General features: G+C 67.4%; 1 protein-coding gene across 4 annotated transcripts in view; it reads right to left on the bottom strand.

Annotated features, from left to right (window-relative positions):
• The window catches only part of MTA1 (metastasis associated 1), a 38,902-nt gene that overhangs the window by 9,685 nt on the left and 12,448 nt on the right, over window positions 1–16,769 (bottom strand). For all 4 annotated transcript variants that reach the window (XM_036842837.1, XM_036842838.1, XM_036842839.1 and 1 more), the window contains exons 2-8: window positions 14,628–14,695; window positions 9,937–10,030; window positions 6,599–6,649; window positions 6,075–6,201; window positions 5,891–5,954; window positions 3,417–3,534; window positions 221–323 (exon numbers count right to left, since the gene is read on the bottom strand). In XM_036842837.1, the coding sequence (XP_036698732.1) occupies window positions 221–323; window positions 3,417–3,534; window positions 5,891–5,954; window positions 6,075–6,201; window positions 6,599–6,649; window positions 9,937–10,030; window positions 14,628–14,695 (625 nt within the window). The remainder of the gene's footprint in view (window positions 1–220; window positions 324–3,416; window positions 3,535–5,890; window positions 5,955–6,074; window positions 6,202–6,598; window positions 6,650–9,936; window positions 10,031–14,627; window positions 14,696–16,769) is intronic.

The following is a 16,769-nucleotide window of genomic DNA, read 5'->3' as shown; positions in this document are numbered from 1 at the left end:
AAGGGCCAGGTCCCACCCTGCAGGCCTCCCTAGGAGCCACGAGGGGGGTCTCGACAGAGCAGGGCCCCGGACCCTCTGACCTCCCAGGCCCTTCACTGGGGGACCCCCTGTAGGACAGGCACCCCGCCGCCCGCCGCAGGGATGGGGCAGTGGCTGAGGCCCCGTGCCAGCTTGTGCCCGGGGGTCGGGCGGGGCGTGGCCGCCCCAGCCCGGAACTCACCGGGCCACCACCAGGAACTGGTCGATCTGCTTGTCCACCAGCGGGTTGCGAGCCTCCCACACCTTGGTCTCCAGCTTGGACTGGTCTCGGCCGTCCTCCTCGCCTGCCAGGAAGAAACACTGCACGGTGAGAACCACCGAGGCCGTGAGAAGACCCCCGAGGCTCCGCGTGGCGCCCAGGGTCGGAGGAGGGAGCGGGCTGCTGAGACGGGGAGTGCCGCGCTGGGAGGGGCGGGGGGGGCGAGCGAGCCCAGGGACGAGCCCACAGCGCGCGCGCACCCGCACAGAGGCGGGCGGGCCCGGAGCTCCAGGGCACGCTCGACACACGACGGCCTTCACCTCTGCCTTCACCTCTGGAACCCGTGAGCGCGTGGGGCTGGCAGCCCGTGGCCCCCGTGGAGGAGCTTGAAGAGGTGCCGTCGGGAGGGCCCAGGGAGCACAGCCAGCTGGACAGAGGGCCGCGCGGAGGCGGCTCGGATCTGGTCAGCCAAGCCCTTTACTCTGAGACGCTGCAGGGTCAGGTGCAGCTGCTCCCAGCCCCCCGCGGCAGCCCCGTCACAACGAGGACACTGGGGTCGACTCAGTGCGGACCCACGCGCCTGCCACCCAAGGGCCCCCTTGGTGCCAGAAGGCTCCGTCTCGGGGCATCTTCCCTCTGCGGGCGGGAGCCCCGCTCCTCACCCTGTCTGCGGCGGGCACGGGGGCTCAGGGCCCAGCCAGGAGGGTTTCTCTCCTGGGCAGCTGCCCGTGCCAAGTGCCAACTGCCACGTGCTCCAGGCAGCAAGGGGCAGACGAGGCCAGCACGAGGGTCCAGAGAACGCCCGCCCCGAGGTCACACCCCCGCTCAGCTCAGGCGCTCAGCCTGCACGTCTGCAGACCCTCTCAGCCTCTGTTGCTCTCAGTGGCGACCGACTTCCAGACCCAGGGCGGGACCCCTCACGGCACTCAGCAAGTCCGCGGGAGCCCTGTGGGAGCACGGTCAGGCAGGGCCAGGCATGGCCGAAAGTCACCACGGAAACACGTGCTCCCTCGCCCTGGGGAAGGTCAGGCCCTGCCAGGCTCCAGGGGACGGCGCTGGGACAGGGGCTCACGGGAGAGAAGCCCCGCATTGCAGAGGTGCAGGACCGACCCGGGGGTGGGGACGAAGAGATCTGAGGGGTCAGGGTCCTGGGGGCTGCGTCTGTAGGACGAGCACAGGTGGGATCTTCCCAGTGTCGTGGCTTGGCTCCTTCCTGGTGGTGACTCGGCACGGAGAACCCTCCCCAGGGACAGTGGGTACCAAGGAAGGCAGGGCCCCCCCCTCCAGGATCTAAGGTCCGCGGGCCGCGACCAGCCCCCAGCGACTGCCGGGCAACTGAGCCCAGAGCCACAGGCACAGCTAGCTGTGGCCCCACCTGTCGCCCACGCCCGCTGGTGCACCCTGCAGATGCCTCACGCATCCAAGGCAGGGGCACGGCTTCCCCTGCTGGGAAGGGTCCAGGCTCCGGGAGGAGAACAGGGAACTGAGGCCTAGGCCGACCCCACCTCGCCCCAGCGGCCCAGGGGTCGGGAGGGGGAAGGGCTGTACGGATGCCGCCCCTGGCCCTGGGGCTGCAGGTAGGGCCTCCCCGGGGCGCCCCGAGACCAGAGACGCATCCTCCCGCCAAGCGCCCAGGGATGGCCGAGAAAGCGAGGTCCTCGGACGTTCCGGCCACTCAGTGTTCTCCTGTGGCCGTCGTGTGGCCTCTCCTGTTTCCCACTGGATGTGGCCCTCGCCAGGCCCTTTATCTCAGCCAGGCTGGGATGGTGTAGACCAGGAGGCCCCATGGGGCCCCTGGAGAACGCCCGTCCCTGGAGCGGGGCCCCGGTGCCAGGTGCACCCCGCCCAGCAGGGGGACGGGCTGCACCAGGAGACCAGCTGGGCCAGCGCATCCGGCTCTGCTCAAGTGCGAGGAGCCCCCACGAGTGACACGAGCGGCCACAGGGCAGGACCACAGGGCAGAGTGCCAGGGCTGGCAGGAAGGGCAGCCTCGCCCCACCCGGGCCGGAGCCAGACACCCGTGAACAGAGGGAACCGCCCCCAGCAGGTGCTTCCCGTCAGCCCTCCCTCTCACATCCGACCGGCGGCAGGAACCCCCGTAAGACAGAGACAGAGACCAAGACCAACCAACGGGGGGAGCAAGTGTGTGTGTGTGAGATGCACACGCGTGGGAGGTGTGGCGTGCGTGTGCGCTCGTGTGTGTGTGTGTGTGTGCAACAGGAAACACGCACACAGGCCAAGAGCGGATGTTTAGGACAAGCGGACCAGCTTCTGGGGATCAGGCATCACGTCTCCGAGAGGAGCGGCAGCCGCGCCACGAAGGGACGCCCGGTGCTTCTCCAGCGCGGAGGAAACCGAGGCACAGGCCGCAGGGGAGCCAAGCCCAACCCGCGGCCCCACAGGTGCTGGGGACGCTCGCCAGGAGGACACCGCGCTCCCGAGGGACGCAGGGGCCCCGAGGCCACCTGGGCGCCACGTGGGGATGACCCTGCACACAGGGGACCAGCTCCGCAGGAGCAAAGGCTCCGAAGAGAACAGGCACCAAGACCCCATCACGGACAAGCAAGCGCGCGGTTCAGCCGTCAGGCCTGCTACACGGCAACCACGCGGCCGCGCAGGAAGGAAGGGGGGGAGGGGGAGTGGCAGGTACCACGAGGCCCGGACCCCGCTGCGCTCCCGGTCAGCCTGAGCTGCCTGAGTGAGGCCACCACCCAAGTGACCCGGGCTCAACCACGTGGCCCCAGAAGGAGGCCCGCCACACGGCGCCCTGAGCCAGACGGCACCGGCCTTGCTGGCCACGGGTCCACGTTCCTGCCGGGCTGCTTGGTCGGGGACAGCACGGGCTGAGAAGATGGGGGTCAAGCCCGCCCACGACCCCCAGGCTGCTGAAGGACTGAAGGGCAGGGGAGCTGGGCACCGCGTCCCCGTGCGCTTCGGCCTCGCGGACGGCACCACCCGCTGCTACAAGTCAGTGAAATAGGCAGATCCATTCAAACGAGTTTTTGAGAGAGAGAAAGAGCTTTGAAAAGGTTATGAAAACAACTGCCAAAAGGAAACAAAATCTCCAGGTGCCAGGGAGGGTCCGACGACCCCTCCTGCTGGGGGTCCTGGGGCTTGCTGCCCCATCCCAACGCCCAGAGCCCCCCGCCCTCCCCGCCAGCCTCCCGGCCCACCCTACCCTCTTTCAGCAGGTCGGTGATGTCTGCCTGGTACCGGTTCCCTACACGGATCTCCCCCTTGTCAGCCAGGAGGGTCTTCTGCTGGGGGTCATAGACGAGAGAGTAGAAGAAGAAGTCCTGGAAAACAGCACACGGGGCGGCGTCAATACACGGCACCCTCGGCCACGCTCATGGGAGGTCAGCAGACGGGAGGGGACGACCGTCAGGAGGGACAGCGATCTGCTCGGAGACACAGAGAGCTGACAGTTCAGCCGGCTTGAGAGAGCAGGTGAGGCAGCTGTAGGACCAGTTCCCCAAACCGCCGCGTGCCCACCAGCAGCAACAGTTTGAAAACTGAGTTTATAAGAGCATTTAACAGCAACAAAAATCCTAAGGCATCTGGGAATGAATCTGACAGATTCTGGGCACATCCTTTGAGAAGATGGTGCCGTTTTCGTGCAGTTGTCACAGGAGACGTACACAAAAGGGGTTACGTTACAGAATGTTCTGGACTCGGTGCCCAGAGCTGTCAGCGGAGCAGCAGCCTGCGGCCCTCAGCCTCGGAGCCTGTCTTCACCCCGCACGCCCGCGCCCAGGCTGTTCCGGCTGGAACTGGCACAATCCGGCCTTCCTGGCCCTTCGCTGCCTGGCACTCCACGTGCCGGTGCTGTTTCTCAGAGGCTGCTTGGCAGAAACCAGCCTGCCGACCCTGGGCTTCCCCTGGGGTCTCCCCGTGTACACCGAGGGTCGCGGCACCCCGTGCCAGGACTTCCACCTGTCCCCGTGTCCCCGTGTCGCCTTTCTCACTCCCTTGTGGTTGCTTCTCGCGGCCCCTGCTCCCCGGGCGGCGGCCAGCTCCTGCGTCAGAGCCGAGGGCTCCTCTGGGTGCAGGTCCGTGTGGGCTGCGGCTGCACCTGCACCCGAGGACTGAGTCCCTGAGGCCCGAGCAGGACGGCGGGCCTGGGCGCAGTCAGTCGGTTCTCGCCCGGGGCCGCCCAGACCGGGAGGGAAGGCCGCCCCAGTGGCCGCCTGCCGTCTCAGGCTAAGAGCCACCCACCCCTAGACAGGTGAGCGGAGAGAAGCAGAAACACGAGGCGTGCGCCCAGGAGACACACACAGGTCCCTGAATGGGGCCCAGGCGCCTGCCAGAGACCAAGTGGTTCACAGCCGCCTTTTTGCTCACGGCCGTCCCTCCGCGTCACCACCTCTGTGTGGCTGTCACCAAGGGGTCTTTCTAAACTGCAGACAGCAGCCCCCAGTGAACACACGCCTGGGGGCCACGGCCCCTGCCCTGTCCCGTGGGCAGGCACGCGGCGGCTCCCTGGGGCCCGGGCTGCCCTGGGGGCTCTTCAGCGCCGACTCCAGGCAGCGTCCTCCAGGCGGTGCCCCAACGCCTGACCAAGTCAGGCCTCGGTGAGGCCACGGCACCGGGCTTGCCCTCACTGGACTGCTGTCACCATGGTCCACGGTCCGACCCCGCGCCCACCTTGCCCCTCTGGGCCCCCGGGAAGAGCCGGGCCCTGCCTCGGGGGGAGGGGACCGTGGCTGAGAACGAGTGTCGCCCACAGGCAATGACGCTCCCGCTAGGAGCTGCAGGGTGGCCGCACGCAGGTCCCGGGGGGGCCCGCAGTGCGTGGGGACACGCGGGGAGGGGACCCCGGACCCACAACCACTCCTCGCCTGACCCCAGGAGCTCCCTTACTCCGCGACCTGTCCCACTAGGTAACACCGGTGCCCGCGCTGCTCCTGACCCCGCTGGCCTGCCATCGTCCCCAAACACGCTTCTCGCTGCTCCCAGGACTCACGCGTGCACCCTCTGGGGACGTTTTGGGTCGTTCCGCCTCGGGGGAGGGGCGCTGGGCGGCAGCACGGACAGCCCGCAACAAGCACCACCCGCCCTGGGGGTCACCGCGGGCTCAGGGTGGGCAGCTCGGGTGTCACGGCAAGGCCCAGGCACCGGTCGCCGTGGCTCCGCTCCCACCCTCGCCTGTGGGATGAGGAGGCCGGTGCCCTGGCCCCAGACCCTGGCAGCACTGACGTTTTTGATTTCATAAACTCAGAAACCCTCTGGTCGCCCGGCCAACACAGTCGTGGGTCAACCCAGTGAAGACTGGAGACGGTGGCCTGGACTGCGGTAGGGCCACACGCCCGCTGGGGAAGCCTGACGGCGACCACAGCGGCCAGCACGGGTCCCGTCGTCCCCTCCAGGACGAGTCGTGCCCCTCCTGGGGGGCGGGGGGTGGTGGGGAGAGCAGACCCCCGGGAGCCGTCACGCCCATTTTGGGCCCTCGCTCTGGAGGTGCAAGGAGTGGGGACTGCACGGGACACCGGGAAGGGCCGTGACAGCGCCTGGCCTTAGGGCGCCACGGGCAGGGAAGGGCCTGAGCCCAGCGTGAGGTGGGAGCAGCAATGCCCGCCCAGGCCAGACCAGCGGAGCCAGGACCCGCCTCTGCCCCCACCCCCCAGCCCCCAGCCCATGGCGTCGCGGCCTCACCTCCCGTTCCAGGTAGGACTTGAGGGACTCGGTCTCGTTGAGCAAAGTGACGCTGCACTTCCCTCTGCAAGACAAGGGCGCGCGTCAGGGGAGCTGGGCAGACTCCCTCGTGCCCGCCCCAGGCCCCCGGGCACCTGATGTGGGTGGCGGGACTCCCTCGTGCCCGCCCCAGGCCCCTGGGTACCTGATGTGGGTGGCGGGCAGTGACTCCAGCTGTCTTGAGAGGAAGAGCTCTCGATGCCTCAGCTGGTGCTTGAGCTTCTCGGGCAGGTCTGCCATTTCTGGGTTTTCCATTTCCTCCTCTGTTTCCCCTGAAGGACAAAGAGCTCCTGTGAGCTGGTCCCAAAGACACACGCTCAGGCGGCCGGACAAAGGCCCACCCGCTGGATGCACAGGCCCCCTCCCCGTGCTGGACCCGGGGCAGGTGGCAGTGTAGGTCCCCGCAGGGCACCCCAGCAGCCCCGGGCATCTGAACAGGAAGGAGGACAAACGTCCTGTGCTGGCCTGGGAAGCAGCACGTCAGAGAAAGAAGGCAAAGCGAGACAGCAGCTGCTGCACACCCAGGACAGGGGGCAGGACCCACCGTGCCCCGCAGCCCTCCCTGCGCCAGGAGCCCCTCAGGCCCACCTCGCGGCAGGGCGCACAGGCGCGGCACGCGGGCAGCCCGGCGCACAGACCCCAGGACCCTCCCGCAGGGGCGGCTCTTACCTTCCTCGCCGTTGTCGGCCCCCGATCCGGGTTTATAGCAGACCGACAGGGCTGTGTAACAGACAGACAGCGCCCAGATGGCGCGTCAGCGACAGCGCGCCACGCCACTCACTCCCCGCCCGGCCTGGACCGAGGGCTGTGAGGCCGGGACGCAGGGTGGACAGGGGGCTGCAGACCACCCAGCCGGAGCCAGAGAACACCCGAGCCTCTGGACATCCCGCCGGGCTGACCTCAGCTCCTGCCCACCCCACGCCCACGCTGCTCCAGACTCTCCGAGCAGAGCCCCAGGCAAGCCTGGGCAGCGAGGCCCTGCTACCTGCACACAGAACACACCTGCCCCTGCGAAGTCGGGAGAAACAAGGACGGGGCGGGGGACACGGCCGAGCCACAGCGTGGGGTGCGGGGGGGCGCGGGGGACGCATCCCAAGGCCAGGTCAGCAGCGCGTGCTTCCTGCCTGCGGATGGTGACCCGGGGGGCCTCGGCCACACCTCCAGGGCTGGGCCATCGATGGGCACAGGGAAAGCCTGAATCTCGAAACTGGCATGCGGTGGGGCTGTGGTAGGTCTCCACGACGTGGACCCCAGCACATGCAGCCCTGGGGCTAGGGCGACCCCAAACACACGCTGGCGGTCTGGGGTCGTGCACAGTGGGGTGGGGGAAGCCAGACGCACGGCGAAACCCATCCCCTGCCCCAAGACCCAAAGGTAGGGGCGTGGAGCCCAGCCCCCCGGGCTCTGGGCCACCACAAGGCCCCTGGCCCTCTGCTGCCCCCCTGTGGTGGCTGCAGGGAGTCCTGGTGCCCCTGGGCAGGGGACCCCCGCCCCCGCCTCCAACAAACCCCGGTTGCCGGCAGCTCAGACTGAGGCCAAGGCTAGGGGCGGGGGGCGCTGGGGGAAGGGGGGCAGGGCCGGTCGGCCCAGGCCGTGGGCCACGGGAGCCTGTGCACCCACACCGCTGGCCTCGGCACCTCCCTGCCCACTCCCGGGGACGTCACCAGCACCTGGAAGCCGGCCCACCATCCCCACACCTCATCCTGCTCACGCCCAACCGGTGACGGCACCCCTGGCCCCGCAGCACGGCTAGGAACCGGGGCCAGGGGCAGCCAACCTGGCCCCTGCCCGCGACAGGCCCTTGGGCATCCATTTCAGGTCTGCAGACACCGCCCCTCCCCGTCCTGACACTAGCTCACAGTGGCTCTGAGACCCCCAGCCCACCAGGGCTCCCTGCCATCAGCAATGGTGAGGAGGGACCCAGGAACGCACACCCCAGGGCCACGCTTAAGGCCTCAGGGGTGGCCAGGGCTCGGGCCAGGCTGACCTCCAGCCCCCGGGGAGACCAGGAGAGAGCCTCCCCACAGCCCCCAGGCCCCGTCCCCAGCGGACCCTCAAACAAGCGTGGGCTGTGGCGCTTGGCCTCTAGGAACCCAGGGCACATGGCCCCTGGTGCAAAAGCCCCTCCCCTCTGGGATCCAGGGGGCCCGGGCCCTGGGCTCAGAGCTGGGGGGCCTTCCCCACAAGGCCCAGGCAGGCTCCAGGCTCCCACCCTACCCCGGCTCAGCTCACACACCCTACTGGCTCTCCCGAGCCCCTGCAGCTGGCTCTGGGGGGTTCCAGGGAGGACCTGTCACCCGTGCCCACTGTCCCCTTGGGCAAGGCCTTGGTCTCAGGAGGACAGCTCTGTGGGAGGGGGCCACACACCTCGAGACGGGGCCGTGGCGGAGCAGAATGTGGCCTGGAGACCCCAGCAAGGGCTCTCCCGCTCCGGGGAGGCCTGTGTGGCCCCAGGGCATCTGTGCTGCACCAGGGGCTGGACGCCCTGGTAGGGGCAGGGCAGAAGCTTGTCCCTCAGGCCCCCAGGCCCAGAAGAAACTCGAGCAGCTAATCTGACCGCGCAGTGGGCTCCCCTGGGTCTCTACCCCTCCTGCCAGAAGGGCCCCCAGAGTGTCCCTACACCCATGCCTTGACGCCGGGCGAGGCCCTGGGCAGCGAGGTGCACCAGCCTCGCCCCCGCTGCAGCGAGCTCACAGATGAGCACGCCAGGAGGGTCAACCCCGAGAAACGTGGTTTCTGCACAGATCACCGCGAGACGGAGCAGCCAGTACAGACTCCTGAGAAAACAGCCGAGGCTCCGCACTGAGACGCGGTGAGCTGGCGGGAGCGGGTGGCCTCCTCAGAGCGGCACATCCCGTGCGCGCGACACGGGTTCCCTGCAGCTTGGCTCTGAGTCCCCGGCAAGGAGCTTTCCCTGCGCGCAGAAGCCCCGCCGGCACCGCAGGGCCTCTGCCCACCCTGCCAGCTCCAGCACTTCTGCAGGACCCCCTCCTCCCGCGGGTCTCGGGGCCTAACACCTGGCCAAGCTCCCCCCGGGGGCCTGAGAGCAGGAGAGCCTAGGCCCGTGGACACAGCGCGCCGTGTGCCGAGGGGCAGGGGCTGCGGTCGCTCTGGGCTGAGCAGCAGACGCAGGGAGGAGATCCTCTGTCATCGACACCCCCAGGTCACCTACCGCCAGGGCCACCCCCAAGGCCCCCGCCAGCGTCCTGACAGCATGAACGGGAGCCCGCGTGCTGACACCTGCAGGGCCAGCGACTGCACGGGCCACTGCACTGGGCCACGCAGCGGGGCACCCCCAAGACCCCGGCTCTTTTCCCCTTTTCCTCGGCACCGGGAGGCCAGAGTGCAGGGGTGGTGGGCACAGGCTTTAGGGTGGGAGGCTGAGAGGCACTGTATCCCATCTCTGTCCCCTCTGGGCACAGCTTCAGGGTCCACCATTGGCATGCCACAGGGACGCCACTGACACAGAGGCCAAAACCCAAAGGTGGGATCCCATCCTCCCGTGAGGCCAGACGAGGCCGGCCAAAGAACCGGCTGCTCCCTCAGGGTCGGCCGCACAGCCTGCGTCCACCCTGCGTGGCGCAGAGGCCTGTCCTGGGCAAGGGCGGCCGCGGCCCTGCCCCTCCCCCCCAGGCCTGGCGCCCAGGGCCCAGCGCTCCCTGCACCATCCAAGGAGTGGTCCAACCAAGGATCTGGAAAGTCCCCCCAATTAAAGCCCTCAGGCAGGTGAGAGCAGCCACACGCTAGGAGGAGCACGGCCAGGGCCGCTTCTCAGAGAAGGAAGGAGGCCCCGGGGACATGCACGGCCTTCGCCTGCGCGCGCCCGGAGGCTGGGGTGGCAGCTAGGGGCGGGGCGGGCCGGAGGGGCGGGGCGGGCCGGAGGGAGGGCGGGGCGGCCGGGGGGCGGGGCGGGCCGGAGGGAGGGCGGGGCGGCCGGGGGGCGGGGCGGGCCGGAGGGAGGGCGGGGCGGCCGGGGGGCGGGGCGGGCCGGCGGCCGGGGCACTCACTGGCGTGCTTGTCGGCCAGGGCGATGAGCGTGCTGGAGATGTCCCGCCTTCTGTAGAAGCACACCACCTTGGCCTCCACGTTCCCGCTGGCCGTCTGCAACAGCAAGGCAGGGGCTGAGGAGCGCACGCCCCGCGGGCCTGCGGCTGCCCGCAGGGGCGTCCCCCAGCTGGGGGCTCAGCGGTGACCAGGGACGGGCTCGTCACGCGGAGCCCGTGCCCCGGGGAGGGCCCTGAAGGGCAGCGGCAACCCTGGCTGACGGAGGGGACGCACACCGGACCTAAACCGAGTCTGCGCCCCCCCCACCCCCACCGTCCTATCCCGAGCCGCCTGAGGACACCAGGTGGACCCCGGCCACCAGAAAGGACAGCTCTGCCGTGGCCTCGGGAGCTGCCCCTTCCTTTCGGGCACCAGAGGGGTGTGATCAAGGACAACAACCGCGGGCCTCCGTCACCCGCCATGAGCAGAAACCTGGCCAGCACGCGAGAGGCGCGGCCCTGAGGCCTGGGTCCGCCTCCGAGACGCAGGGCAGTGCGGGCCTCGGCACCAGGATGGGGCTGCAGCGGCCGGGACCGACCCCCACGCGGCCGCTGCAGCCTGGGACGACCCGGGCTTGCCAAGCGCCCAACGAACACGGACAGAACGAGCAGCGGCAAGGACACCGCGAAGCCCACGGGGTGGTAACCTCAGACCGAGAGCACGTTTCTTCTTAACTAACCAAGTTTACAAAACTTTTAATAATAAAGCAAGGATTGTATCACAATTCTAATCTTTGTAGAGTTTAGCACAGCAGCATTTACAACATTAAACAAAATTATTTTTGTGAAAAGTATTTCCCTTTTAGTTATTAAATTCCATTAGACCAGGAATTTTTCCTAAGAAAAAGCCTTAGGAATTTTTCACATCCCTGAGCGTAAGTTAAAGTGCTATCAACTCCGCTGCTTTACAGGTTCATCACAAGAACTGCAGCGGGCACGCTGATGAAAACCATCCTCTCTCCAGTCTACGAAGGAACATAAAGAACACGAAAAATTCTTCCAGGAAAACTGAGATCAAGTATCAAAACAAGTGACTGTGAGAGGGCCTGAAGACGACGCGGCCGTCTTCAGCGTGTGAAGGCTGGGTTTTTAGAAGCACGACTTGTCGACTTGTCGGGATGGCTGTGTCAGACCCGTAAACGTCTGCAGTGTTCAAGGGGGCCCAGAGTTTTGCAAGATGGGATTTCCAGACCAAAAAGCGCCTCCTAGAAATGGTCCTGGAGACTGTCCGCTGAACTTGGAATGACGAGGGGCCTTCAACACGACGGAGACGATCTGGCACCGCGTCAGGACCACAGAAGCAACCGGACAGAGTCTAGAAGGACGACTGCGAGAGCGTCACGCAGAAGCCACGGTCCCGGCCTCTGGGAGCACCTGGGCCTTGCGTCTTCAGGGCTCTGTCAGAGTCTCTGAGCCACTGAGGCTGCCCCGCAGCGGGCCCGTGGAGTCGCAGCAATGCCCCCTCCTGGACCCACACCACGTGCAGCGCCTCCCAGGGGCCCCCGAGAACGTGCACCTCCTGGGGTTGTGCCTGGTTCTGCACAACCTCAGCTCTGCGAGCCTGGCTTGGGCCAGACCCTGGACACCCGGGACTCCAGAGCCCTCTTCCCTCTGGTGCTCTGCCCGGATCCCTGCTGCCTAGCCCCTCACAACCCCCATCTGTCTCCTCCATCTGCCTGCGTCCCCCTCCCCGGGCTGGGGTCCCAAAGGGCCTGTGGGAGGGAAGCTGGGGCGACTGCAGGGCACCCTCGCCCGTTTCCTGTCTCCACGGAGGCCGGCTCAGCGGCCCGGGAGCGAGGGCAGGAGGGCAGGGGGCCTTCCCACAAGGCTGGGGGTGGCTACGGCTCGGGAGCAGGCGGAGTGGGGTCCTTGGCCCCCCAGGAGGACCCCACTGGGGGACAACGTGGGATGCGGGGAGATGTCCCACTGGGGTCAGCAGCGTCTGCCTTTCGTCCTTTGCTGGACTTTTCGGAGATTCCCACACCCCACGGTCCAACCTGACTCCCTAAAACCTGGCTTCTAATCCCATGCCAGAGGCTTCCCGGGAGGCCTCCGCCTGCCCTCTGGTCCTCTCTGGGCCTCTCCTGCCTGGCTGGCACCCAGAGGGCGCACACGGGGCCTGGTCCCCACGCCGCACCCCCCAACGCCCGTCCCGAGGGTCTGCCCTCCGCCCCCCCACGCACCCCCATTCTCACGACCCCCGGTCGGCCTTTTCCCGTTCTTTCACAACGGCAATTTTCTCCAGTAGTGTAAAGATTTAACGCTTCATGAAAACAACGTAAATGCCATATATATCCAATCAAAGTTCTAAGGAGAAAACTCGACAGTTACTTTGAAAGCTCACGAAAGCCCAGAGTCCCTGAGGGGAGGTCTGGGGGAACAGGTGTCGGGCACGGCCCGGTGGAGGGGCTGCGAGGGGCTCAAAAGAGCCGGGCTTCGCGGGAGGGGCAGCAAGCCCCACAGGGACGCAGACCCAGCGGCTGCAGCTTCGTCAAGAAAACTCATTTTAGACTTGTTTTCATTTACAGAAAAGAGACAAAGTGCGGGAGCAACCCCTCGCCCCCCTGCCCTGGTCTCCACGCCCCGCTTCCTCCCGACCCCTCAGTGCTCACTCCACGGTCCGCTCCAGGGCCCTGCCAGGACCCCGCGCCGCCCCCCGCTGCTCCGGCTGGGCGGCGTGGGGACTGGCCAGTGGCCCGCAGGGTGCCCTCCGCTGGGGCGCCCGCTGTCCCGGGGGCTGGATGGCGCTGTGGCTCTGGAGGACCTCGGGGTGGGGGCATTTTCTCAGGCCACTCCTCTGCTTGCAGGGCCCTCGTCGCCTCTGATTCCTACTAACTGGACGTTGGGCCATTGGAGGACTCTCTACTTTTCTGAGTTTTCTCTCTCTGTGTTTTCATCCCAGTTTCTGCTAATAACTTCCAGGAGCTTCTTCTCACTCCTGAGTCTCCCCAGTCACAGCGGCCGCCATGTCTCTCGGAGGGTGCCCCCGGCTCGTCTGGCCTCAGTTTTCCTCTGCGCCCTCATCTGCTCTCTCCTCCGTCTGTTTCGATGGATCTCACGGTGGAAGCCGTCCTCCCTGCTCCGTCCAGGTCGCAGGCTGAGAGCAGGCGTTCTGCTGGGACGCGACGCCAGCGGCTCAGATCTCCCCCCGAGAGCACCCACCTCTCCACCTCCCTCTGCACACGAGGCTGCCCGGCATCCTGGGGCCGCCAGGGGAGAGCCCTCGAACTGACCCGGTTTCAGCCCCTGCCTGAACTACGATCGCCTGGGCCGCGCCCACCTCTCCAGCCGGGACGGAGGCCCCGTGCCCCGTGGGGTGGAAGGGGAGGCCAGCAGGGGTGCCGGGTTCCGAGGACCCCGAGGGCCACAGCAGACATCCGTGCTCTCCGGTGCTCTGGACCCACGCTGGCCCTTTTCCATTACCCCACCAGGCAGAGCTTCCCGGTGCCCACGCTCGCGTCCACCCTCACGGGGCGGAGCTGCCTCTCCCTCACACGCATGGTGTGTCGCGGCCAGAGGGAGGGCACCGTGGCCACCCTGCGACCGCTGGCCGCCATGGCCCCGCCTGCCAGCACGACTCCACGCAGAGGCCTGGCCCCCAGCCGCGCCCCCAGTGATCCGCACGGGGTGGGGGGGACACAGACGTCTGCTCCCATCGCGGCAGCGGGCACGGGCCGCACCCTCCCACCCTCCGGCTCCAGCGGGCAGTGAGCAGGGCTCGGGGGAGGCGCCCGCCAACGCACCGGTTCCAGCGGCGTGGTGGCCTCACGGGACATCCGGCCACCGCCCCCAGCCCCGGTCACTCCAGCCAGGCCGACACGCTCAGGTCGGGGCCGGGGCTTCGGGGCACGGGCACGCCGCCCATCTCCCGGTCACGGCAGGCACGGCCGCAGGGTCGGGGTGCCGCCACGGCTAGTCTGATCCTTGGGGGACCGGCACCCTGACCTTCCCGCCCCACCCCGCCTGGCCCCGAGAATCGGCTGCACCGCCCCAAGGCCTGAGGTCCAGGAAAGCAGATCCTCCCCTGCCGGCCACGTGGAGGCACAGCAAGGTGGCCCCTCGCCAACACGAGCGACAACAGTGCTTCCGGGACGGGGGCTGCCCCAGGGTGGGGGTCCACAGCCGCCCTTCTGCAGGAACCAGGGAAGAGAGAAGCGGCAGAGCCAAGGGCCCTGCTGACCGGGCACCGCCGTGGCCAGAGCCGTGGCCTCGGAGGAGGGTCACACGGATGCCCTCTCCCCCAGTGCCCCCACCAACGCCTCCCAACTAGGAGGACGGCAGGAGAGGTGGCGGGGCTCCCCCACCGGGCTGGGGGGGTCCGCAGGGGACAGCACCCACTCCTCTGACCAAAGAGGCCGTTCCGAACCTGCGAGCCCACGCCCAACGCGCCCCACCAGGCCCAGAAGGGCTCCGGGGGCCCCATCCCCTAATCCACTCATAAGCGCCTGCCCAGGACGCTCGGCAGACGTGGAGCGAGAGAGGAGGGAGACGGGCAGGGGACCTTCGGGCTGTGGGCGCCCAGGCGGCTTCCTTCACTCCTCGGCTGGAGCCATCCCACCCAGACCCTCTCCGAACACCCTACCAGGGACCCTCAGGGATGGGCTCTCCGGGGAGGGGCACCCCCGCCCCCCAGCAGGGACGGGGCCACACGCTACCTTGTTGAGCTCCTCGATCCTCCGGATCAGGTACGGGTTGCTGGACGAGTTCTCGAAGTAGACGTAGTCTGCAAACGGGCGAGAGCGCGTCAGCCTCGCGACTCCGCCAGCCGGGGAGCCGGCCCCCCGCTCGCCCGCGGCCTGGCTGCATCTGTGGTGGCGGGCGGGGGGCTGGGGGGCCGCAGGGGCCGCAGCCGGCCCGGAGGGGGCCCCAAGAGCGGTACCGCCAGGGTGGGAAGGACGGTCACAGGCACTGCTACCGCCGGCCCCAGAGACCACGTCGGCATGGAGGCTGCCAGACCCCGGACATCCCCCCATGCACATCCCCCGGCATCCCACCACCTCTCCTCCGAAGACTAAAGAGCTGAACGGAGGCCGGGGCTTCCCGGGTGGAGGAGACACGGAGCTCGCCGGGGCGGGACGAGGTCGGGGGCCCAGGGGAGCGGGGTCCTGAGGGTGCTGCCGCCCCTGCCGGGTCCCCCAGACCTCAGGTCAGCACAAGCTCCCCTCACAGGAAAAACTACACGTGCTCTCCGTTTCCCCAACGCCCCCAAGGGCGAGCGGGGCTCTGGCTCAGGGAGGCCCCCAGCAGGAGGCCAGGGGGCCCACCCGGGAAAGCCCAGGACAGCCGCGAGACCAGCCCCGCAGGGGACGGCTGACCAGGGGGCTGTCCTGGCTGGAGTCCGCTGAGGCCTGCACGTGCACACGGCCCAGGTGCCCCCGGACGGAGGTGAAGACCCCAGAGGGATCACGGGAGGGATGTGCCCGAGGCTGGCTGGACAAAGAGAGGCCTGCGGGAGGGGCTGGCCGGCACGAGCTTGTTTCAGGGCGACTGCGGCCACGCTGCACCTCTCGGGACCGTACACTGCAGACGGGCGGGTTTTACCGCATGTAGATTTTATCTCAACTAAGCAGTTTTTATAGAAATCAATCATCCAAGCTTTCGTTCTAAGAAACTAGATAAAGAGCAAATTAAACCTGAAATAATTACGCCTGCGTGTCAGGAACTGGAAACCACCCAAACGCTCCCCCGGGAGGGTAGGGGGTGGCAGACAGGCAGACAGCAGGTCTGCGTCCAGCGACAGAGTCCCGGCAGTGCCAGGAAAGGTGCCCTGGACACGGGGCGGCGGGGGGCTCGGGGGGCTGGGCGTCTCGTGCCCGGGCGGCAGTTACACACCTGCCGGCAGCTGCCCTGCGCTCCCGAGGAGTGGGCTTCACCGCCTGTAACTCGTGCTTCGGTAGGTGGGGAACAAAGAAAGAGGCAGGAGGGGGAGAGAGGGAGCAGCGGGGGAGACGCGAGCCGCCCCCACGCCCGCGAAGGAGACGGCACGCAGAGGCAGCCGCCTTCCCGGCAGAGGACGAAGGGAAAGGAGGACCCCCCTGCCCCTGCCCGGCCCAGACGGCTTCGCTGGTGAATCGTACCGAAGCCGGAAGGGAGGCTGAACACGGTCGACACGAACTCCCCCAGAAAGCACTACAGCAGGGAGCTCCGGGGGCTCAGGAGGCCGGACACCGCGAGAGACCACAGAGCAGTGCCCCTCAGCAACTCGGAGCCCAGCGTCTCAGCACAATCTCTGCGCACGGAAGCTGGCAGCCCAGCAAGGGGACAACGCAGCCTCGACCACTGGGAGTCACCTGGGGACACGTCGAAATCACAGCAGTGGAATAAAGAAGAAAAACCATCTCAATAGATGCAGAGGAGCTGAGGAAACCTACACAATTCCTGATAAAAACTCTGACGCAGGGGCTGCCATGGCGGCGCAGTGCTTGAGAATCCGCCTGCCAATGCAGGGGACACGGGTTTGAGCCCTGGTCTGGGAAGATCCCACATGCCGCGGAGCAACTAAGCCCGTGAGCCACAACTACTGAGCCTGCGCTCGAGAGCCCGTGAGCCACAACTACTGAGCCCACGTGCCACAACTACCGAAGCCCACGCGCCTAGAGCGTGTGCTCCACAAGAGAATCCACCGCAATGAGAAGCCCGTGCACCGCAACAAAGACCCAACGCAGCCAAAAATAAAAACAAATAAATAAATTTGTTAAAAAACAGAACAAAAAACCTCTGACGCAAACTAGGAATTCAAGGGAACTTCCTCGCCTGCTAGCAGGCATTTACCAAAAACCTACAGTGAAGTCATGTTT

This window comes from Balaenoptera musculus, chromosome 2 (genome assembly GCF_009873245.2).
Source record: "Balaenoptera musculus isolate JJ_BM4_2016_0621 chromosome 2, mBalMus1.pri.v3, whole genome shotgun sequence".
Taxonomy (NCBI): Eukaryota; Metazoa; Chordata; class Mammalia; order Artiodactyla; family Balaenopteridae; genus Balaenoptera; species Balaenoptera musculus.
This window is presented reverse-complemented; position numbering and strand designations above follow the sequence as displayed.